Source organism: Schistocerca nitens, chromosome 4 (genome assembly GCF_023898315.1).
Source record: "Schistocerca nitens isolate TAMUIC-IGC-003100 chromosome 4, iqSchNite1.1, whole genome shotgun sequence".
Classification (NCBI taxonomy): Eukaryota; Metazoa; Arthropoda; class Insecta; order Orthoptera; family Acrididae; genus Schistocerca; species Schistocerca nitens.
In genome coordinates, this window is record NC_064617.1 from 633145084 (window position 1) to 633170012 (window position 24929).

At 36.8% G+C, this 24929-nt stretch overlaps 1 protein-coding gene across 1 annotated transcript in view; it reads left to right on the forward strand.

The window, feature by feature from the left end:
- Nucleotides 1-24929, forward strand: part of LOC126251652 (calmodulin-binding transcription activator 1) — a 1922036-nt gene that overhangs the window by 1732697 nt on the left and 164410 nt on the right. The window contains exons 20-21 of the mRNA XM_049952210.1: nucleotides 9345-9513; nucleotides 16857-16987. Coding sequence (XP_049808167.1) covers nucleotides 9345-9513; nucleotides 16857-16987 — 300 coding nt within the window. The remainder of the gene's footprint in view (nucleotides 1-9344; nucleotides 9514-16856; nucleotides 16988-24929) is intronic.

Consider the following 24929-nt stretch of genomic DNA (forward strand, 5'->3'; position numbering starts at 1 on the left):
TTTTGGCAGAATAGCAGGTGGATCTGGGCTTAGTCAAGGCCAAATTCCAGTGATAATGTGTAGAAAGGCTAGAACTTCCTTAGGAAGAAGTTTGATGGCAGGTAATCCTGCTTGAGGAGGGTTCCTTTAATGATGGAAGATAGCTCAGTAAGTGTGGAATGCAGATCAGAAGACTTTGCATTATTTGATTTTGGCAAGAAGTTTATAATTCAGATGACTTGGATGACAAATATAATACATTTTTTCAGACCTTCTTCACTTTCTTTAATAGGTCTTTCCCATTAAGAATTGCAGGCATACATGCAGTATTCATGAACTACTGATTTGAATAATTAATGCCATTAGGACATCATATAGGAGGACATGGGAACTGTATCATGAAATGAAGGTGCTGAGGAAAGTCAGCAGGCAAGCTAACCGATTGCATGTCTGCCCCCAGTAGCTGAGTGATCAACATGACAGAATGTCAATCCTAAGGGCCTGGGTTCAATTCCCGGCTGGGTCAGAGATTTTCTCTGCTCAGGGACTGGGTGTTGTGTTGTCCTAATCATCACCATTTCATCCCCATCGACACGCAAGTCGCCGAAGTGGCATCAACTCAAAAGACTTGCACCCAGTGAACAGTCCACCCGACCGGAGGCCCTAGCCACATGACATTTACATTTACCCAGTGCATTTGATGAAAAGAATAGAAAGCTCTCTGAACAAAATTAAAATGAAGCGACCAATTGTGAAAGAGGTATTGGAGCAGAATATGGGTACTCAGCTTAAAACTCTTCTCTTTTGTGAGAGTGCAACTATTAGTGATAAATCAGAGCTGTGCAAAGTATTTAACAGTCGTTTCTTGCCAATAGTTGGCAAGGTAAATAAAAATTTTACTTGTAAAGTAAATATGTAGAACTGTTGTTCCCAGGTATTTTCTGTGACCTGTCTAAGGTATTTGACTGTATCAATCACAATATTCCCCTAGACAAACGGGTTTTTTGTAATTGATGGAACAGCCAACCAATGTTCCTCATACATGTAAACAATCTTCCATCTAATACGTAACAAGTCAAATTGGTTCTTTTTGCAGATGACACTAGTATTATAATTGATCCAAGCGTACATACAGCAACAGAAGAAATGGTAAACAATGTTCTTAAAAGTATCATTGACTGGTTTTCTGTGACTGGTTTCGCTCTCAATTTTAAAAAGGCACAACATATACAGTTCTGCATCAGTGATGCAAGTAACATGTGGTGAGGAAATAACAAGTAGAGTGGAAACTTCAAATTTTTAGGTGTCCATATGGGTGAGAATTTAAACTGGAAAAGGCACATTTTGGAGCTCCTACAACAACTAAGTTCACCCACATTTGCCCCTAGAATCACTGCAAATCATGGGTTGAGGCAAAACAGTAAGTTGACATATCTTACATATTTTCATTCATAATGTCACATGGAACACTGTTCTGGGATAACTCTTCTTTAAAAAAGAAAGTCTTCTTGCTGTAAGAATAATTTTTGGTGTTTAGCTCTATTTAAGGAATTAGGCATTTTGACTACTGCTTCACAGTGACTAATGCCTCACAGTATATTTATTTTCTCATGAAGTTAGCTGTAAATAATCCATTGCAATTCAAAAGAAACAGTGATGTACACAATTCCAATATGAGAAAAAATGACATTCAGTACACCACATTAAGATTGTCTTTAGCACAAAAAGGGGGTGCATAATACTGCAACAAAAAATTTTTATCACTTACCCTGTGATATAAAATATTTGACAGACAACAAAGTTAAATTTAAAAACAAACTGAAAAGTTCCTCCTTGATAACTCCCTCTGTTCTTCAGAAGAATTCATATTATTGTAATGTGTAAAAGGTGGTGGAATGAAATTACTAACTGACATCTGTGTCTGTATGTCCTTTTTTAAATTTTTTTTTAAAGAAAAAAAATTTTTAAATTTTCAGCGTGTAGACATATTTACAAATTAATTTGTGATGTGATGTGATGTGTATGGAAAATGACTTCTTCCATATCATTACAATTTATCATGCAGATGAGCCATGGAACATGCAACCAGCTAAGTACAACATTATGGAAAGGATAAATTTCTACTCACCACCTGAGTCACAGACAGACACAGTGAAAAGACTGTTAAACATTTCGGCTTTCGAACAAAAACATCTTCATTCAGAAATAGAAAACACATATCCTCCTGAGACCTGGCGACAATTGTCATGATTTTTTTGGAAACAGATATTCTGTACCTGTTAAACAGAAGGTAGTGAAATAAGATTCACAAAAGTTTTTCTTTCTTTCTTTTAAATTCATGGTTTTCTGAAGTGTCCATTACAATGGACACTGGGTCTATGTAAGTAAACATTAGAAAAGAAGTAAAGTGTCCATTACAATGGACACTGGGTCTTGGAGACGTATAAGTAAATATTAGAAAGAAAGTTGAAAATGTAAAAAAAAGTACTTTATTTTTAGTTTATTGAACAAAATACAGTCTTATTATGCAGATATTACTTGAATCATACACTGATTATTAATTTAAAATAATTAATATAAATTTAAAAAGTAAAATAAATGACGAATTTTGACAGTTTTATTTCTGATGATACTCAGAGAAACAGTTTTTCTGTGATGTCAGACAGAGGAAAACTGAACAACCTTTGCACCTTATTTTGGTTTTCTTTGTGCAGCCACTGTTCTTACACCTCATGCTATTTTTCAAGCCTGTCATTTCTGGTAAATGGGTTACAGAAGGTGAAGGTGATTGTGGCGGCAGTAATCTTCGCCTTTTAGGAGTTGACTCCTCAGCATCTTCATCAGAATGTTGTTCCTCTTGGCCCCTTAACAAATGCTCAGCAATTCTAATTTTGAAATCAAGGTACTGCAGGATATTCTTCTTTGGCTCATCGTTCTTAATTCTGTCACTTCTGTACTGAATCCAGCTATTTGCAATTCCCAGATCTATGAAGTGAAAAATAGTTTTTACAGTCCACTTTTTGGTTCTGGTGCAGATCCTGTAAACACTCATCATTCTGTCAATCAGGTCTATGCCACCCATATTTTTATTGTAGCAGCTGATAACTGCTGGACAGGGAACCTGAATGTATCTCCGATCTTTTTTCGACCACCTTTTACATTGTTCTGTAGGGTTCTTCCCAACCTTCGTCGATGCAGTTATGACTGGCTTTTGGTCATACCATTTTACAATAGAAATGAGTTTGTCTTTTCTCACTGTCTGGTCAACAGACTCACGTCCTTGATTTGCAAGAATCTTGTCTGCTGTCAGATGGACTGCTCTGGGTATTCTTGACTTCATGATTGTTCCAGTGGCAGGCAAGTTTTTTTCAGCCAATGATTCCAGTAACGGAACAGAGGTAAAATACCTATCAAAGAACACATGTGTTCCTTCTGGAAGGCTCTGGCAAAGCCTGAGGACTGCTGAGGCCCCTATTCCTTGTTTTAATTGTTGACCAATAGCTTCTGGGAATGTCAAAGTCAGGGACTAGTCCTGAAGGAGCAGCCAACACAAAATTTTTAAGCCCTTCAGGATTTGGCTTTCCCCTGACAAATTGTTTTATTGCACATGCTCCAGTAAACGGGATCATTTGTTCATCCACTGCCATTTCAGGAGATCGAGGTAAACTGAGGCATGCTCTCTTTACATGTTCTAAAAGTGGCCTTATTTTCCACAACTTATCTTTCCTTCTAGTTTCCTCTGTTACAGCATTATCGTCTGTCACCTTCAAATTACTTCTAATGGTGAAGTATCAGTCTCGAGTCATAATTTCAGTAATGCTAATAACTCTTGTTGTTTTACCCCAGTACATCCTAACTCTAGGGTATCTCAAACAAGACATTAGTATTGTTGCTCCAATAAATACTTGCAATTCCTTGGCTGACAGCTTTAAAGACCTTCCAGTCTGCTGTAAATATCTCATATTGGTAAGTTCAGAAGTATCCTTAAAAAAAGGCCAAGTCAAAGTATTGCTGAAAGTAGTCCATGATCTGCTTCTCATTATGTTCTGTAACTTCCGTGGGCGAGAAGGTAGCCTGGAGTCCCTCAAACCTGAAATTTGGAAACAAAGCATCAAGGAAAGATCGAAAATATCAGGAATAATAGAAAACTGTTTACAAGAAGGTATCACACTTACCTTTCGCATTTCTCCCAAAACATCCTGCGATTCTGCGAAGAACTCTCGTCATCATCAGAATTATCAGTGCAGCTGCTACTCTGTTCACTTGGGGAAGGAACATTCGATTGCTGCACAGCATCATCTGCCAGATCAAAATCACCACCCTCCTCCTCACTAATCTCAAGATCTGACACGTCTCCATTCAAAAGAAGTTCTAAAATTTCTTCTGAACTGAGCTTTGATGTGTATCCTTAAGAAAATGATTGTTTTAACATAGTGCCTACTTTCCTTACAGAAAATAATGATAGTAGTGCATCACATAATGTCATTGAGCAACAGTCACAACACGAAATGTATTGGAAATTAGCGAAGGTAATCACCAGTAATGCCTACGAAATAGTGCTCAGAAATGTGGCCGCAAGTCCCAGCGTCCACTATAGTGGACATTACTGTTTTGCAACAATAATTTATGGAAATACACAGTACTACCAAACCTTATTGCACAGAAAGGTCGTATAAGCACCACTTATAGATACTGTCTACAATAGGTCCTTTTTTCATAAAATAAGTTTCGAAAAATACACAATAATGACGGAGAACTCATCTGCCATTGTAACACGTCATAAACAAAGCTGTTACTTGGCGCCAAGTGATCGTAGTGACTGTTTCTCCCGCCAGATGGCTGCAGCATACAATCCATTCAAATGTGCCACAGGTATTACAACGGAAAATGCAGAATCTCTGACAGCAGGACAGGAAACTCGATGTCCATTATAATGGACATCAGGTCTCAGGAGGATATACACACATTCTTAAACAAGCACAACTCACACACACCTGGCCACTGTCTCCCACTGCTGTGGCCCAACTCTGTCTAACGAAGTAGCTACAGCCAACAAGGAAACACAAAATTGATTCAATTATCACACTATTAGAGAGTTAAGACTCCCATGGGTATGATAAAATTTCAAGTTGGTTTGTGAAAATCAGTGCCCCACACATTATTTCTGTACTCAGTCACCTATTCATTGTGTCTTTCAGGTGTTATTAATTTTTTGACAGACTAAAGTATTCATTAGTCAAACAATTTTATGGAAAGGGTGAAACTGATAATGTAAACTATTATGGCCAATTTCTTTGTCACCACTTCAGAAGTTTTGAGAAAGAAATGTGTAGGAGAGTAATGGCACACCTCAGTACCTGTTGTTTGCTGCAGACTCTCAGTTTGTCTTCAGGAGTGCTGTTTATCCTTTTTTGTGTGAGACAGTAGCAGAGCTGAATGACAAATTAGGACAGTGGGTATTTTCTTTGATTTAACTAAAATATTTGATTGTGTGACTGTACGGTACTTTTGCATAAATTGGAATATTATGGGATTAGGCAAAAAGTTCAGAAATGGTTCACTTCATACATATCTACATACATACTCTGCAAGCCACCATATGGCAGAGGGCAGAGGGTATCTTGTACCACTACTAGTCATTTCCTAGTGCAAGCAAAAAATGAGTCTATATGCTGCCTTACAAGCCCTAAGTTTTATTATCTTATCTTTGTGATCCTTAGGCAACATGTTCGTCGGTGGCAGTAAAATTGTCTTGTGCCGGGTGCTTCAGACACTGGTTCTCTAATTTTTCTTAATAGTGATTTGCAAAAAGAGCATTATCTTCCCTCCATAGATTCCCATTTTAGTTCATGAAGTGCCCCCATAATACTTGTAAGTTGATTGTACCTACTGGTAACAAATCTAGCACCTTGCATCTAAATTATTCTGATGTCTTCCTTTAATCATACTTGGAGAGGATCCGAAAAATTCAGGCAGTACTCAAGAATAGGTAGCACCAGTGTTCTATACATGGTCTCCTTTATAAATGAACTACACTTTTTTAAAATTCTTCCAATAAACCAAAGATGACCATTTAGTTCCTCTACTACTTACATGCCCATTCCATTTCAAATCATTTTGCAATGTGCGTCACTGCATCATGCAGCACACTACTGAAACTGTATTCAAACATTATGAGATTTTTTTTGTACTCATCTGCGTTAACTTACATTTTCTATATTTCGAGAGAGCTGCTATTCATCACACCAAAGAGAAATTCTGTCCAAGTTATTGTATATCCTCCTACAGTCACTCAACAACAACATTTTTCCATACACCACTGTGTCATCAGCATACAACTGCAGATTGCTGGTTATCCTGTCCATCAAATGATTTATGTATATGGAAAATAAGAGCAGTCCTGTCACACTTTCCTAAGGCACTCCTGACAATACTCTTGTCTGAGATCAACACTCGCCATAGAGAAAAATGTACTGGGTTCTATTACTTGTGAAGTTTTTGAGCCATTCACATACCTAGGAACCTATTCCAAATGCTTGTACCTTTATTAACAGTCTACATTGGGGCACTGTATCAAACACTTTTTGGAAATCTAGGAATGTGGAATCTGCCTGTTGTCTTTCATCCATGATTTGCAGGATATCATGTGAGAAAGGGTTAAACTTGAGTTTCACATGAGCGGTGCTTTCTAAATCCATGCTGATTTGTGGACACAAGCTTTTTCATTTCAAGGAAGTTACTGTATTTGAACTGATAATTTCTTCAAGCTCTGCAAGAAACCACTCAGTTGAGACTTTCTGCTGGGCCAGAGATTCACCATAAATGTAAGCTAAGTAATGGGTCAGAGCTGTAAAGCAGTCTGTAAAACTGAATTGGGATACCATCTGGACTGGATAACTTATTTGTTTTCAACTCTCTTAGTTGCTTCTCTATTCCAGGGAAGCCTATTACTGTGTCCTCCCTAGTAGAGTCTGTGCAGTGATCAAGTGACGGCATGTTTGTATGTTCCTCCTGCATGAATGATTCCTCAAAGGCAAAATTTATAATCCAGCTTTCCTTTCACTGTCTTCTATTGCTACAGCAGACAGTTCAGTTCGTAACTGGATAGAAACCTTTAACGTGCTAAGCTAATTTACAGAGGACAGATTTTTTGCAAGTTTGTGGCAAGATCTTTTGCTAAGGTGTGACGGTGGAAGCTGCTGTATCTTTCACAGATTGATAGGGAAATAGAAGATTGTCCTCAGGGCTCGGCTAATTTGAGAACATTTTTCTACCCAAGCAACTTATCATTAGTCCCCCCCACACCTCCCGTTTCCCTCATACGCTTTGATCAATATCGGTTTTTGATACTAATTGTTATACACACTGTATTGAAATCTTGCACTTGGGAATGTCTCTCAGCGTGGTACCTCAAGCAGTGGCTTGTGTCCATAGGGCCTTAAACTGGCTCTGGCTCTGGTTGTTCTCCAGTATCAACAGACAGAGAAGTGATTTTGAATCTGACTGAGGCCATTTAAAGTGAGGTGTGTCACATGGCTGTATGCTAGGTCCATTGTCTTTCTTGATAATTACTGATGATTAGTCATTAAACATGACAGATGACATAAAAATGTTTTCCTTTGCAGATGATAAAAGTGTTATTGTGAAAGACATGGAGTGTAATGTAAGTGATGTGACTAATACAGCAGTCAGTAACGTCAGTACCTGACTTTCAGAGAACAAATTAAATTAACACTTAAATGTAACAAAACACAGTACATACAGTTTCTGACATGGGACTTTTGTAAAAGCAAAATTGTGTTGTCTGAAGGTACTCAAAAAGTCAGTGAAGTCAACCATTTTAAATTCTTAGGACTGAGGATAGTTGGAAGACTTTCTTGGAAGTATCACACTCAAGATCTTGTGCAGAAACATAATGATGGTGTCTTCACTACTCTGAAATGTGAAAGATCATTTACTTTCCTTACTTTCACCTTTCACTCTGTTATCTTGTATGCTTTTTTTTGGGGGGGGGGGAGGGAGGGAGGGAGACACTTAGTGCACTCACCAAGAATATTAATAGTCCACAAATGGATGGTCAGACGGATCTGTTGTGTCAGTTTATGAATTTAGTATAGAACGTTGTTCAGGTGTCTTGGAGTTCTAACTCTGCCATCCCTGGACACACATGCCATCATGGGATGTATTGTTGACAGTAAGGATGCAATCAGGGGAAACTACAACATTCACTCGGTGAACACTAGATAGAAAAATGATATACACTTGGATAACTCTTCCTTAAGCATTGCGCAGAAAGGTGTGAACTATTCAGCGGGTTTAATTTTCAATAGGCTTCCGGGGGGGGGGGGGGGGGGGATGAAAAAAATTGAGTAATAAATGACAAGTATTCAAATTCAAGTTGAAAGATTTCCTTCTGGCACACTCCTATTCTGTATTGGAGTTCTTCGCAGTACTTGAGAATGCTCTTCTGTAATGTGTCATTTAATCATGCAATCTCTGTTTTTGTGTCAAGGTGATTTATTATTTAATTTGGTGTTGTATTATAAATTTTCCAATCAGCACTCTGCTAATTATGTATTGGCTTCAACAATCGCGGACCCACAGACCTGATACATAAATAGGGAGAAATCATATTTTAGTAAGCAGTATTTCAAACATTACAGAAGGTTTTCCAGAACTCCGATCTGTATTCCTGTATGTATGGAAAACACAACTATTTCTCTGGCTATATAAACAAATTTTGTCTTTCTTGTCCTCTTGACAGGTGGGTCTCTCTCATGCTGGGACTGGAGTGACCTGCCCTTCCTTCTTAACCTTCTGCAACATAACCTCTCTCCTCCTTGAAAGAGTACATATTGCATCAGAAAACTAGGTAGTACGTCCCTTCTCCTTTTATATGGAGCTTTGGCAGTACCATACGTTTTGCTTTCTGAAGGTAACTACTGTCAAGATATTTTGTCTCATAATTTATTAGTTTACTCAGCTGAATTTTCCTCTGATGCAATTAGACAAATATTCTGAAGGTTTCAAGCAAGCACCTTATCAGTATCCCTAGAAGGCATTGGATCTGTTTTTTTCCTTGTGTCAACTGGATGTGACTATTTCTGGAGAGAAAATTAAAAAACAGGGCCTTATGTGGAGTATAAACTGAATTGTCAACATTAGAGGAACCTAATTTCAATTTTTCCCTTAGTCATTGTTGAAAAGTGTAGTCTTATTGTTTCATGTAATCCTTTTAACTAAAAACGGAATAAAATGTTGTGTTATGTAAATTCTATTCAGGATAACTATTCATTCTGCTGTTGGTTTCACCACTCTTAATGACCTTCAAAAAGCAATTTTTTTTTGTTTTCTTATGTCTGTAGGAAATGGAGAATCTAATAGTAGTGGCACAGTTCAACAGAGGCTGACAAAGCGACCATCAGTGGATAGTGGCATCAACTTGGGCCATTCTTCAGATAGCTTGTCATCTTTACAGAGTCGAGGACCTGGTTCCAAAGCTTCCTCTTCAAGAGAAGTTTCAAGGTTGTCTAGGTAAGCTCACAATGAAAATAATTAGTCTTCACGGGAAATTTCCAAGGTGATATACTGTATTAAGTACATTTATAGCTGATAGCTTCCTAATTTCTTTTCAGAACTAAACAACAATGTTGTTGTCTCAAAAACCAATGTAATTATTACTTATCAGTTTACATAGCTACATTATATTTTTAGCAACAAAAATTGCCCTAAGTTTCTCCTGTTTGTATTAGAAATATACAACGCTTCTCTATGTGCTCTTGTATAAGTCTGGGTATCGAGTACTTACTGTTTTTCTAGCACAGGTTTGATTTTCATTAAGTTTATACAAACTGCAACAGGTAGGCCTTATTTGTTAACATGTATCCATGAGTATAGACACAACTCAACATACCATTAATATGTAAAAATGTGCATATCTGTGTAATTATTTTTAATGAAATGACTTAGGATGACGAGTGTACAGGCTGCCACATTATTTGTTAGTTTGGGATTGGTGTGTGGAGATAAGGATGACGAGTGTACAGGCTGCCACATTATTTGTTAGTTTGGGATTGGTGTGTGGAGATAGTGAGTTACACTTGCAACATAGTGTGATAGAAGAAGGGATTCCCAGTGAAGCTCTCCCATACATATGCATAAATTGAGACCAGTCCACAATAACTGAATAACGAAAGTTGAGGGAGGGGGGGGGGGGGGGTGAAAAAAAAGAGGACTGTGTGAAAAGGGTAACACAGAAGGGGGCAAAAATGAGTAGTTTGGATAGTTATTTTGCCATTTATCATAAAAACAGATGTAGTCTGATCAAGGGGAGGAGCCTCATGCATCAGTATATGAAAGTGAAGCATAGCAGACTACATGTACTAATAAAAATTTGGGATACAGGTTGGGAACTATCTTGAGTAGAAAAAGAGAGGTCTTGCTTTTAGGTAGCAGGCATGGGAGGGGTATAGATCATGGCTGGAGGAAAACTTAAGAGCAGGGTATCACGTCAAAAGTATTATAAAACTAGTGTTAACCTCAGCTGGATAATAGAGAATATTGAGGAACTGACAATGGATTTGAATAAAGAGGACCAGATATTTATAATTTGGTCTGCAGTTGCATGATCAACCCTGGATGAACAAAGTCAACAAATAAGTTATCCAGGAAATTACCATGAAGCTGCTGTCTCCAAATGGGGTTCACATCGGTGCTGCTGCTGGGAGATAGAGATGCAGAAGGCATGCCCTACACCTTAACAGGAGATAAAGTATTAATTAGCACAACTAATAGCTGAACATTTAGGCTGGAAACCATCAGTGTTTGCAGAATTCTTGTGATCACGGGTGTAAGCTGTTTTTTAGGCCAAATATCTAAATCAGATAGATTGTTCGGGTAAATGAAGTGTCGCGCATAAGTAAATGTGTTTGAATTAACTTACTTACTGTGATACATCAGAATCTTTAACATCTGAAAAACAAAATTAATTTTGTATCTGCTTACGCAATCTAGGATGTTCAAAGAAAGTTATGTATTATGTCTGTCTGAGTGGTAAATACAGAACTCAGTATGTTTAACATTGATAATTATAAATTAACAGCAGTCTCCTGTGGGGAAAATATGGAGAAAGGAGGAATTATAATGTACAGTAAAAATAACATAAAGTTAAAAAATAATGAAACTAGAAGTTGCTGCTTATATCAACAATTGGAAGCCTGCAATTGTGAATTGTTGCTACCAGAAAACCAATCAACAATTATTATAGTATATGCAGCTTCACTGCAAATTTTTCAAGTATTCTTAGAAAAATATGAGTCATTATTATACCAGCTGGCATATACAAGAAAGCAAATGATCATCTATGGAGATTTTAACATTAATTTTAACATGACATTTAACATTAATTTTAACATTTATATTCAGAAAGATTCAGATAAAAGAAATGGTTTGGCTGTAGTACTTAACACTTTTAAACTGAGTTCTCTTTGTTAAGTTTCCCTATAGAATTCACAGGAAAGCTGCACACTAATGGACAGTGAACACTTAATCAGTGATATAAATGTTTATCCAGTAGCAAATGGTGTCTCTAACCATGATGCACAATTAGCCATAGTAAATAACGTATCTGATTACAGTGAAGTGGTATCATTGAAAACAGAGTAAGAGATGAAGAGACAACAGGAAGTTTCAAGAGAACCTTACATGTAACTGATGAGGAATATGTGGAATGTGATGGAGGGCAATTGTAAATGTAATGTGTGTGTGTGTGTGTGTGTGTGTGTGTGTGTGTGTGTGTGTGTGTCTCTCTCTCTCTCTCTCTCTCTCTCTCTCTCTCTCTCTTTGCCTTTACATATGTCTGCTTGTGTCTGTATATGTGTGGTGGATGAATATGTGTGTGTGCATGAATGTATACCTGTCCTTCTTTCCCCCTAAGGTAAGTCTTTCCGCTCCCGGGATTGGAATGACTCCGTACCCTCTCCCTTAAAACCCACATCCTTTTGTCTTTCCCTCTCCTTCCCTCTTTCCTGATGAAGCAACCGTTGGTTGTAAAAGCTTGAATTTTGTGTGTGTGTTTGTGTTTGTTGTGTGTCTATCAACATACCAACGTTTTTGTTTGGTGTATATATGAATCTTTCACAGCTACTTTTCCAAGAAAACAATAAAATATGCCACTAATAAACATCAGAATAGTTTTGGGTTACAAAAGGAATCAGATTATCATATATGGAAAAGGAAACTGTATGAATTGGTTAGGACCAACAGAGAAGTAGGACTTATTACCCATTACAGGAAATAGTGCACTGCCATAAAGAAGGTGATTAAAAAATCATAAATCTCGGTATAATTATGAAATAAATAATTCAGGTAGTAAAATTAAATTTTATGGGAAATAGTTAACAGATAAACTTAGAAATCAGGTAAGGAATGTGAGGACTTTAATATAAAGAAAACAGCCGAATAATTAATCGTAGCAGTAAGGTAGCCAACAAATTTAATAATGACTTCCAAGAAGTTGATCAGAAGATTGCTATCAACAGTACAAGAAACAAAACAGTAGAATAAATGCAAGAAGCAATGTCACATATATACAAGCGTATCACAATTGCTCCATGTTCTGATAAGAAACTGAGAATGTAAAAACTCCTTAAAACCCAAACCTCTCACAGAGTGCTCAATACTCAAGTAAAGTACTGAATTCCTGATATTCACCCATGTATACACTGTATTCAGTTGTATATGCAATACATCAATATCAGATGGGATATTTCCAGACACCCTGAAATACGCTATTCAGACTTCTTTACAAAGAAAGTAGTAAGACAGATATCAGTAGTTACTAACCAGTCTCACTATTTATCTTCTCTTCAAATGTACTGGAGTGAATCATTATACGCCTCTCTTAAAGTAAGATACTTAGTTAGTTGTAATGTGGATTTTGAAAAGATCTCTCCAAAGAACGTAACACTGTTCAGTTCATGTCCCTATTATATAAAAGATAAATGGCAGATAATTTTGTTTCTGCTGACTGTAATAGTGTTATATGTGGCTGAATTTCTATTTTAGTGCTATAAACTTTACCTGTGGTTTGCTGAATGTATTTACTGGAGATATTTGCTCCATTCTTTAATTACCGTCATTCTCAAGTTGCTTATAATAGGCGATCTGGGTGTATTTAATGAAAATCTCTGCAGATGAAGCAGTATAAAATTTTCACCATCAAATTTGTTATTTCTTGTGCTTATAAGAACCCTTATTTTTCGGTGTAATTAAAAAAGTTTATGATTTTCCATCAAGCAAATTGGTAGTCCTTTCATAGACAAGTTACATTTTGATTGTATTTCATATACAGTGAAAGGCAGTAATCAAAATAGTTTGCCAGAGTTTTGGCATCCTTTTGACAGTGTGTGAGTTTCTAACGAACAATTAGAAACAAAAATTCTGGATAAAGAAGAAAAGGGAGAGCAAGCAACAGGTATAAATCTTGTTGAAAATTTACGAATACGTGAGACTGTTAACTGCTGCACATTTCTATCTATGGTCATATTTTAGCTTAGTAAATGAATAAAGTACTCACAATGAAAAATAGTGAAATCTGCATGCAGCAAAATTTGTTTAAAGAATGATGGCAGGACTGGTTTGTTATTAACAAGTAACAGTCTGAGTCTTAGCATCATTTGTGCATTCACTGTAAGTGTGAGAAGTATAGATTATGAACATAAAGTTGTCTACAGAACAGCACATGTTTGCTTTACAGATTGACAACCTAAGACAATCTTTCATTGAAAAGTTCCTGCATACACAGTCACCAAGCAGGCAACCTACCAACAAAACAAACTGAAGGTGTGAGTTGACAGGCTCTGTAGCTGACTCACCATGTAGTGGCCACCCAAAATTAGTTACTATTGAAGAAAATGCACTGCTTGTTGTATAGTCCTGCAGGGAGGGCTTCTAAGGGACTACAATTTTCTAACAGAATTTTAAGGAGAATGTTATGTTTTTAACATCTGTAGCCTTATAAGCCAACATTATTACATACCCTAAATGTGGATGAATGTGCTTGAAGATGTGTATTCTGTGAGTGGTATGTGAACTGCAGTGAAAGTGCTCCTAACTTCTACAAAACAATCCTGTGGTTCAATGGCGCATGTTTTAAGTGAAATAGAAGAGTTAAAAAACACATCTGTGTGTACTGGTCTTTTGAAACTCTGCAATTTGTTATTGAGGAGGAGTTAAATGTTACTGGATCTATGATTTGGGCTGGTATAATGCAGCAAAGAAGTGATATACCTTATTTTTTCAATGGGTCCACGACTAGAGAAAGGTGTCTTGAAGTGTTAAGAGAAGTTTTTATTGAATTGTACTTGGAGCTGTACAAAATGACCACATTTGGCAGTAAGAGAGTTAAACACCGTGAATGTGTATTTTTGGCTGATAATTTTCAAGAGTGGAGGGGAAGGCAGGGTAAAATAGATTGGCCTCCAAGATCATTGGACTTTATAGACACTGTGATTTTTTAATGTGGGTGATACGGAAACACAGTGTTTCAGCTGCAAAACCATTAAGCTTATAGTATTTATTGGATTTCGTTAATCAGTAATTTGAAAACTTTTTTGGTCATGGTGGGAGCTATGTGACAATTTATGTAAATCAGTATTTAAATGGTGTGTTAAATGTCAATTTAACAATGGATGGCATTTTGAACAAGTTGTATAAACTATTAAAGCTACAAAACACCATACTGCATTTTTGGTTGACTGACTTTTGCTGCAGTCTGTATAATAATTGTAAAAATGAAGAGAAAATCTGAAAGAAAAGCAGAAAATTACCTATAAAATAATCTAACTTTGTTTAGATTCCCCCATGTCACATTAGTGATAAATATCCACCCACCTCCAATAGCTTGTCATTGCCCTTATATCTTTTAAAATGAACCTGTATGCATGAGAGTGGGTCAAATGGCATTAACATATTTTAATTGATAGCTTATGTGATTTAATCAAATGAAACTAAGAAATATTTTGTTTGTAGACAGGGATATTTAATTATGAAACATTTTCCCCAACAATGTTCAAGCAGCTGCTTGTTAATTTTGTGTACATTGCTTATGAATAAAGAGAGTTAACTCTCCCGCTTATTTTATAGGTGACATGTGGTCTTCATCTTAATTGTTAAGATATTATTCATACTGAAGATTTCATAAAGATCAGAAATCAGTTTGCAATTCTCAGTAGGGAAACATAATTAGGGTGAAAGCAACAGTAGACAAGGAAATGTGACAGTGTAGTTATAATACATATAAATGACCTGATAGATAACATTTGTAGCTCTCTGAGGCCATTCGCAGATGATGCAGTAGTATGCAGGTATGAAACACCATTAGAAAATTTCTGCAAAATGCATGTGGACTTTCAAATGATCAGGACATTGTGCAAATCTGGCAGCTGACCAGTAACATAACAATGTGCAATGTGATGTGTGTACACAATTACATTTTATTACACCATAACTGGAAAATCACTTGGAATCGCAGACCAGCTAAACATCTAGTGATATATATAGTGAATGATTTAAGATGATACAACCACAAGATTCAAGATGTCAGACATCTTCATTTGATGAATCCTGAGGAAGCGTAAGTTATTTAAGGCGTGAGTTTTCAGCAAACCAATTTTTGGTTATACTTTGTCATTTTGAGACACTTAGTAATGTGGATTAACAGGAGGGAGAGAAAAAATTAAGAGAACTAAATGATGTTTCACAGATTCACTTAGCCACTTTGAAAGCATCCTACGAATTTATAGCTGTGTGCTGTTAAATAGGGAAGCTCTGCATTATGTAATGGTTTATATTTAAAATGCAGAGACCATATGTTTCAAGATGAGTCAGTAAACATTTTGCTTATACAAGTGTGAATTTCAAAATGACCATAGTAGTAAAATTACAGTAATTTGGGCTCACATGGATGTGTAGCGAGTCATACTATTCACTGGCATTATAGGAAGAATATACAATGATACTGATACTTCATGTATCTGCTGCCACTTACTATAAGATGCCTTGGATAGTTCATATGTATATTATACACATTTTGTCCTGGTAAATGTTTATTTAGTAATTTGCTAACCAAATGTGGTTTTTGTATGTATGGTATGCCATCTGAATGGAATTATGACACAGTAACAGTAAATACAGTTAGCTTGAAGCTGTGATATTTTGATTTACAGTCTTATTTATGCCAGAATCATAAACACAGATTGGGACAGAAAACAAATGATGGTGAAGTGACAAGGTTCACTGTAAGGGTTAAATAAGAAGCCAGGACAGTTGTTAGAATTTGGAACAAATGACATTCAGGGACAAGTCTTCTGATACTTGAGTTTCATCTATTATCATTCATCATCAGTAATGGATTTTGGCTTTTATTTTTCTATTAGTTGCTATTGCCATTGATATTATGAGGAAATATCTGCTTTTTTGCTTTTTCAGTTGTGACTCTTCTCAGTTTTTATTACTTTATTATTTGGGTATCATCTTTGTAGTTAACAAGAGATCCAAGGCAATAAAACTACTATGCAAAAACTCATTTGTAAATAAAGATAAGACTTGAGTCTGCTGAATGAAAACATTCACTGTAAACTGGAAATATACACATTGTTTCAATAATTAACAGTTCTAGTAACAGGTTCTGTTGTACAAATGAGTAATGATTTAAAACACTCAAGTGCAATGACCTAATGACCAAAAAGTTTTCAGTACATGATACTGGAAGTGCAATTACTCACTGTTCATTTCTTCAGCATATGGAAGAATCTTTTCATTCAGTGGATTCAAAATTTTCATATAATCTAAAATTGTTTTGGCTCTCTTTGTGCTAGGTTTGATCGGAGCATGTCTTTGCCAGTGAGCTCTCCAATGAATGGTGTTGAAACTCCATACGACTCCATCTCTACTGATGGACATGATCCCCTAATGAGTTCCCCTATTAGACGAATGGATTTTGCCTTATGTGAGTCACTACAAGTGCAACTGCTGTGTTTTTTTTAATATATATATATATATATATATATATATATATATATATATATATATATATATATATATATATATATGATGTGACTTACCAAATGAAAGTGCTGGCAGGTCGACAGACACACAAACAAACAGAAACATACACACAAAATTCAAGCTTTCGCAACAAACTGTTGCCTCATCAGGAAAGAGGGAAGGAGAGGGAAAGACGAAAGGATGTGGGTTTTAAGGGAGAGGGTAAGGAGTCATTCCAATCCCGGGAGTGGAAAGACCTACCTTAGGGGGACAAAAGGACGGGTATACACTTGCACACACACACATATCCATCCACGTGTGGATGGATATGTGTGTGTGTGTGAGTGTATACCCGTCCTTTTTTCCCCCTAAGGTAGGTCTTTCCGCTCCCCGGATTGGAATGACTCCTTACCCTCTCCCTTAAAACCCACATCCTTTCGTCTTTCCCTCTCCTTCCCTCTTTCCTGATGAGGCAACAGTTTGTTGCAAAAGCTTGAATTTTGTGTGTATGTTTGTGTTTGTTTGTGTGTCTGTCGACCTGCCAGCACTTTCATTTGGTAAGTCACATCATCTTTGTTTTTAGATATATTTTTCCCTTTATATATATATATATATATATATATATATATATATATATATATATATATATTGTAGAAAAGTAAAATTATAAGTCTCAGTCTGCAAGAAAGAAGTGAGGTCTATTGGTGAAAGTTGAAAACAGGTAAGTTTCTTTTAGATCCACTTAATACTCTGTTTTAATTTAATTTGTTTTACTTTACCTGATGGACCTTGTTTTAGTACTAATTAGGAAAGCATGCAAAAAATTTACTTGTATTTTATTAGGTATGACATTTTCAGTTCCTTATTTACTTCCAGTCTTTATAAAAACAAATATTATCAAACTTCTCTTCATTTTATTAAGAGATTACCTTGTCAACATTATAACTAGGGGAAACTAGAGTTGTAAAAAGATCATCTTGACTGAGAAACAAGACATTTATTTCCAAATAAAATACAAGATTATTTGTGTTACAGCCAACAGTCTGGAGATGGGTTTGATGCAACTCTTCATGCTAGTCTTTCTTGTATATGCCTCTTCATTTACTGCAGTCTATGTCAGTTTGAACAAGCTCATCCTATTCAAGCCTTGGTCTTCCTCTTCAATAACAAACCTCATCTACAACTTTTAGTGTCACATTTCCTGATCTAATACCCACAGTATTGACCAACTTCATTCATACATATTCCATTGTCCTTGATTTACTGTTGTTGATAATCATCTTACAATCTCTTTTCCAGAAACCATCCATTCCATTAGCTGATCTGCCAAGCCCCTTCCTATCGCTGACAGAGATAAAATGTCATTGGCAAACCATGAAGTTTTGATTTCTTCTCTCAGGACTTTAATTCCCTTTCGAAATTTATCTTTAATTTCTGTTACTTTTACTCCTTGTATAGTGGGAGCTATAAAGAGGATAGGCTACACCCCTTTCTCGCCTCCCCCCCCCCCCCCATTCTATACTCTAATAACTCCAGAATTTACTTCCCAGAATTATAATTAATTTATTTTGCTGCTTGCTTCTTGTACAGAGTGAGTAATATGGGGGTAGGCTACAACCCTTTCTCATCCTCCAATATTCTATTATCTTAATAACTGTAGAATTCCATATCATGCATTCCAGTCAAAAGCTTTTTTTGAATCTACAAATGCTATAAATTTAGGTTTGCCTTTCATCAATTTATCTTATAAGCTAAATCCTAGAATCAGTAATGTCTCAGGTGTTCCTTCATTAATCCAGAATGCAAACTGATTTTCTATTGGGTTGTCTTCTACCAGTCATTCTGTTCTTCCATAGCTAATTCGTTTGGCAAAATTAAATATAATTATTATAATAATTATTTTATTTTTAATTATTGTCTGTGGCTAGAGGCAGCCTGCAATTTAACAAAATGACAGCTGAAAATAACAATTCAGGCGAAATAAATAGTTCATTATGATGATATTTGTCTGTGTTGTAAGAAAATCGAGACATTTAGAAGCAGAGAAGAAGAAGTTGTGTGTGTCTACACATGAAAGACACAGTGCCAGCTTAGAAGAAATTCAGAAGGTGTCATTCCTTAGTCAATAAAATGTAGTGGCAGAGGAGGTAACAAATTAATGAGGAAAAAGGAGGAACATTTTTGGAACATGATTAGTGCTTTAGCTAATGAAGATGCCAGGCTAATTGTTGTGTCACATCTTCATGCCCCAGAAATCTGTATATTGCATGAGTCAACCTGCCAGCCAAATGGACACCCCCAAGGAGATATCTTTCAAGTTGTGTTCAGGTGCTGATAACACTGTCCCACATGAGTACAAGATATCTCCATGTTCTTCATAGTGATGACTCAATATATGACACAGTTCACACCTTGTTACATATTCTAAGAGACCTAATAACAACACTAAATATGAACAACACAAATGAAATTTCATGGCTGTTCTGCAAGTCACAGAGAATTACAGCATTAATTATTTACATACCCATTAACATGTGTGAGTTACATTGACATCTGACCATGTCACTTGGGTCAGGAAGTGTACATTACATTAATGACTGCTCAAACGTTTCAATTTATGTCATTGCTTATTCTTTCCATTCCATTACTGTGTGTCATTGTCTGTGACACTATATTTTACATCTCCTGGTTGGAATATTTCAGTGACTTTCAACAGCTGCTGACACATGCTCCTCCTCAGTTGTTGCCTTTACTTAATAAGAAAGCAATATTTGACTCTCAGATGTTGGAATTGTTGTTCTATTTTTATGCAGTAATTGACATAATGAGTAAGTATTGTAGTAGAAGTAATCAATTCAAAGACTGGTTTGATGCAGTTCTCCACACTTGTCTATCTGGTGAAAGTCTCTTCATCTTGTAAACTATTGCAGCCTATATCCATCTGAACTTGCATGCTGGATTCAAGCCTTTGTCTCCTTCCATAGTTTTTATCTCCCACACTTTTTTCACCGTCAGATTAAATGTGAAGGCAATCACTAAAAATAGGGCCTCTTATGTTTTTAGGTATGGAAAAAACAACCATTTATTTCCTATAATAGTTATATCATCTTAAAGGATGAAGAATGCCTCATTTTTCTTCATAATCAACATTTCAGTTGGCACATTTTTGTAGACACTTTGGCAGTTTTACAATGCTCAAGTCATAACTGTTCACTACCGTCTTCTTCAGGAAGCATTGAACCTGATCTTTCACCTCGAATTGGAGAACCACCACCATCCACACAAATGTTCCATCAACTTAGGAAACAGGTGGTAATTGATCACTCCCAAGCCCAAACTGTATGGTGGGTAGGTGAAGACGTTCCAACCAACGTTTTGCAGGAGATCGATAGTTCGATGGGCGACTTGTGGTTGTGTGTTGTTGTGGAGAATGCTTCTACTCTTGCTCAACATTCCTCTTCTCCAGTTCTAAATTGCTCATCTGAGTTTTTTCAGTGTTTCACAGTACATGTCAGCAGTTATTGTTGTCCCAGCAGACAGTAAGTCAACCAACAATAACCCCTTCCAGTCCCAAAACATAGCTGCCTTGACTTTACCAGCAGATTGTGTTAGTTTGAATTTTCACAGATTGGGTGAAGAGGAATTCTGCCACTTGTGTGAGGTTTATTTTGTCTCAAGTGTAAAGTGGAGTGCCCAGGTTTCATCATGCAGGGAAATAAATCTGAAGAGGTTGTCCATAATGGAAAAAAAATTCACTTGAAGAATTAGCTCATTGCCATTTGTGATTTTCTGTCAGCATACATGTACTTATTTTGCACATGTCCTCTGATATTGCAACTTTTCCATTAAAGTCCTGTGGATGGTGCTTCAGGAAACCTTAGGAACCAAAATGCATAGAGCTTCCAGAATAATCCTCCAATCTTTGTGCATTATTTTCTCAAGCTTCATGACTGTCTTGTTGGAAACTGATGGTAGATTTCTCCTTTCCATGTTGTAAATTTCAGTACAACTGGCTATAAACTCTTTACATCACTTGCAAATGTTTTTAATGTCCTTGCATGACTTCCCATACACTTCCATTAATTGGATAAGAATTTCAACCAGTTCAGTGCCTTTTGTGTTCAAAAATCGAATAATTGTGCGAACTTTGCTCTTGGCAGTAGCATTCAATAGGAGCTCCTATTTCAATGACTGCCAAGCCAAGACTGAGGACCCAAGTGAAGCACACACACATTCTTATTTGGTAGCGGAGGCATCATGACTCACAACAGTGTGGCCTGCAACTATGTTAACAGTTTTTTTTGTGTCGCCCAAGAATAGAAGACCTTCCCCCCCCCCCCCCCCCCCTATATTTGTTGACGCCTCAGGAGGTGTCTCATCAACCTGTCCATCCTTTTAGTCAAGTTATACCATAAAATTCTTTGTCTTCCTAATTTGATTCTGTACCCCTTTTATTAGTACCTGTTCTGCACATTAAATCTTCAGCATGTTAGACACCTGCCAGTAGCCTTGCCACAGTGTTGACGCCATTTCCTGTCATATTACTGAAGCCAAGCACTATCAGGCTAGTTTACTACTTGGATGGATGATCATTTGGCCAAGTGCCGTTGGCAAGCGGGGTGCCCTTGTGAGGCCAATTGTGGAGCTACTTGACTGAGAGGTAGTGGCTGTGATCACGAAAATTGACAAGAGCCAGAGAACGGTGTGCTGACCACATGCCACTCCATAACCATATCCAGTGATACCTGTAAGCTGAGGATAACATGGTGGTTGGTTGGTACTGTTGGTCCTTCTGATGCCTGTTCAGACATCAGTTACCCCCTTAAAAGACCATACTGGTTCCTTTGAGGCACTGAAAGTGGTTTGGGAATGGTACCAGGCATTCATGTGAGCCTCCAAAGCTGATGTAAATCGTGGCAATGAAGTAGTGTGTGTTGCCAGGCAGTAATACGGAATCTGTGCAGTATGTGGCGATAAGGAATGATGTAGCATTCGCTGCCATGTTACACAATGTAAACACAGTGATCGTATAGTGACTCTAACCACTAGGGACCAGGGACAAGTGTCATGCCTTGTCAGTGAATGCAAGTCCATCTCAACCGTTCTGCAAATAAACATTGCATGAGGAACTGCTTGCAGTGGACATTTGGACTTTTGGTACCTCACAGAAGGCTACTGCTCACAGCATCATGTTAAGATTTCTCTAAATAAAGCATCACTTTCTCTAAATAATGCATCACTTCAGCTGATCCATTTAGTTTACCAAAACAGGAACCTGGATGTTTATTTCTGTGTTCTCAGTAACCACTTTCATTATGAACATACTGTAGAAACTCTCATCTTTCAAAATGACAGCAGCTGTGCTCACAGAAGTTCATGCATACATTCCTGCTGGTTTTACAAACTCTTAGGCGCCCTGACACACACACACACACACACACACACACACACACACACACACAGTAGCACCTGCAGCTTAACTTATGTCCTCAATTATTTTCTCGGTGTATTCCAATCTCTGTCTTCCCCTATAGTTTTGTTTTGACCCTCTACAGCTCCCTCTGGTACCGTGGAAATTATTCCCTGGTGTCTTAACAAATGTCGTATCATCCTGTCTCTCCTCCGTGACAGTGTTTTCCATATTTTCTGTTCCTCTCTGATTCCCTGGAGAGCCTCCTCAGTCCTTACCTTATCAGTGCTCTAATTTTCAACATTATTTTGTAGCACCACATCTCATATGCTTCTGTTCCAATGTTCCCACAGTTCATGTTTCACTATCATACAATGCTGTGCTCCAGATGTACATTCTCAGAAATTTTTTCCTCAAATTAAGGCCTCTGTTTGATACTAGTAGACTTTTCTCGGCCAGGAGCACCATTTTTGCCAGTGCTATTCTGCTTTTTATGTCATTCGTACTCCATCTGTCATGGGTTATTTTGCCATCTAGGTAGAAGAATTCCTTAACTTCATCTGCTTCATGACCTCCAGTTCAAATGTTAAGTTCCTAATTGTTCTCATTTCTATTACTTTCATCTTTCTTCTACTTACCCTCAATCCATATTCTGTACTTATTAGACTGTTCATTTCATTCAACAGATCCTGTAATTCTTCTTCATTTTCACTGAGTATAGCAATATCATCAGCAAATATTATCATTACCCTTAATTTTAATCCCACTCTTGAATCATTCTTTTATTTCCATCATTCCTCCTTTGATGCATAGATTGAACAGTTGGGGGTGAAAGACTACATCCATTTCTTACACTCTTTTTAATCTGAGCACTTCGTTATTGCTCTCTCACTGACATTGTTCCTTCTTGGTTCTTGTACATATTGTGTATTACCCATCTTTCCGTATAGCTACCCCTGTTTTTCTCATAATTTTGAATATCTTGTACCATTTTACATTGTTGAATGCTTTTTCCAGGTTTTATGAACATTTTCTTAAGTCTTGCATTCACTATCAACCAGAACTGCCTCGCTGGTGGCTTTATGTTTCCTAAAGCTGAACTGATCATCATCTAACAGATTCTCAATTTTCTTTTCCATTCTTCTGTCTATTATGTTACCAGCAACTTGGATGCATGAGCTGTTAATCTGATTGTGCAGTAATTCCTGTACTTGTTGCCTCTTGTTGTCTTCAGAATTATGTGAGTGATATTTTTCTAAAAGTCTGATGGTATTTTGCTGGTCTCATAAATTCTACAAACCAACATGAATAGTTATTTTGTGTTGCTACTTTCCCCAATGATTTAGAAATTCCAGTGGGATGTTATCTATCCCTTCTGCCTAATTTATCATAAGTCTTCCAAGCTTATTTAAATTCTGATTCTAATGCTGGTCCCCTATCTGTTACCTATCAATTCTTGTTTCTTTAGCTTCCATGTACTTTCTATTTGTTTCATTCCTAAGTGACTTGTATTTCTGTATTCCTGAATTTCCTGGATTATTTTTGTACTTCTTTCTTTTGTCAGTTAGCTGAAGAATTTTTTCTTTTGCCCAAGGTTTTCTTGCAGTTACATTCCTTGTACCTACATTTTTCTTTCCAATTGCTATTTTAGAGATGTCCTTTTCTCTTCAACTGTACTGCCTTCTGAGCTGTTCATTATTGCAGTGCCTTAGAGAACTTCAAGAATTCTTCATTGCTTAGGATTTTCACATCCCAATTCTTTACACATTGATTCTTCTTGACTATTCTCTTAAACTTCAGCCTACTCTTTATCATTACTAAATTGTGATCCTGAATCTATAATTGCTCTTAGGTATGCCTTACAATCCAATTTCTGGTTTTGGAATCTCTGCATGACCATGATGTAATCTAACTGAAATCTTCCCATACTTGCTGAAATTTATTGCAGAACTCAGATAGTCTTTCTCCTGTCTTGTTCCTACTACTGAGTCCATATTCTCCTGTAACCCTTTCTTCTACTACTTCCCCTACAACCCCATGACTATTAGATTTTCATCTCCCTTTACATACTGAATTAACTGTTCAATGTTCTCCTATACTTTCTCTGTCTCTTAATCCTCTGCTTGTGACATCAGCTTGTATACCTAAACTGATGTTGTCAGTGTTGACTTGCTGTTGATTCTTATGTTAATAACCATACAGTGAACTGTTCACAGTAACACACTCTCTGTCCCACCTTCCTGTTCATTTAAAATCGTACTCCTGTTACGCCATTTTCTGTTGCTGTTGATGTTATCCTATGCTCTCCTGAACAGACGTCCTTGTCTTCTTTCCATTTCACTTCACTGACCCCTTATATCTAGTTTGAGCATTAGCATTTCCGTCTTTGTATTTTTGAGCTTCTCTATCACATTCAAACTTCTGACATTCTACACCCTAACTCATAGTATGTTGTCATTTTGTTGGTTATTCAATGTTTTTTTCTTGGTCACCT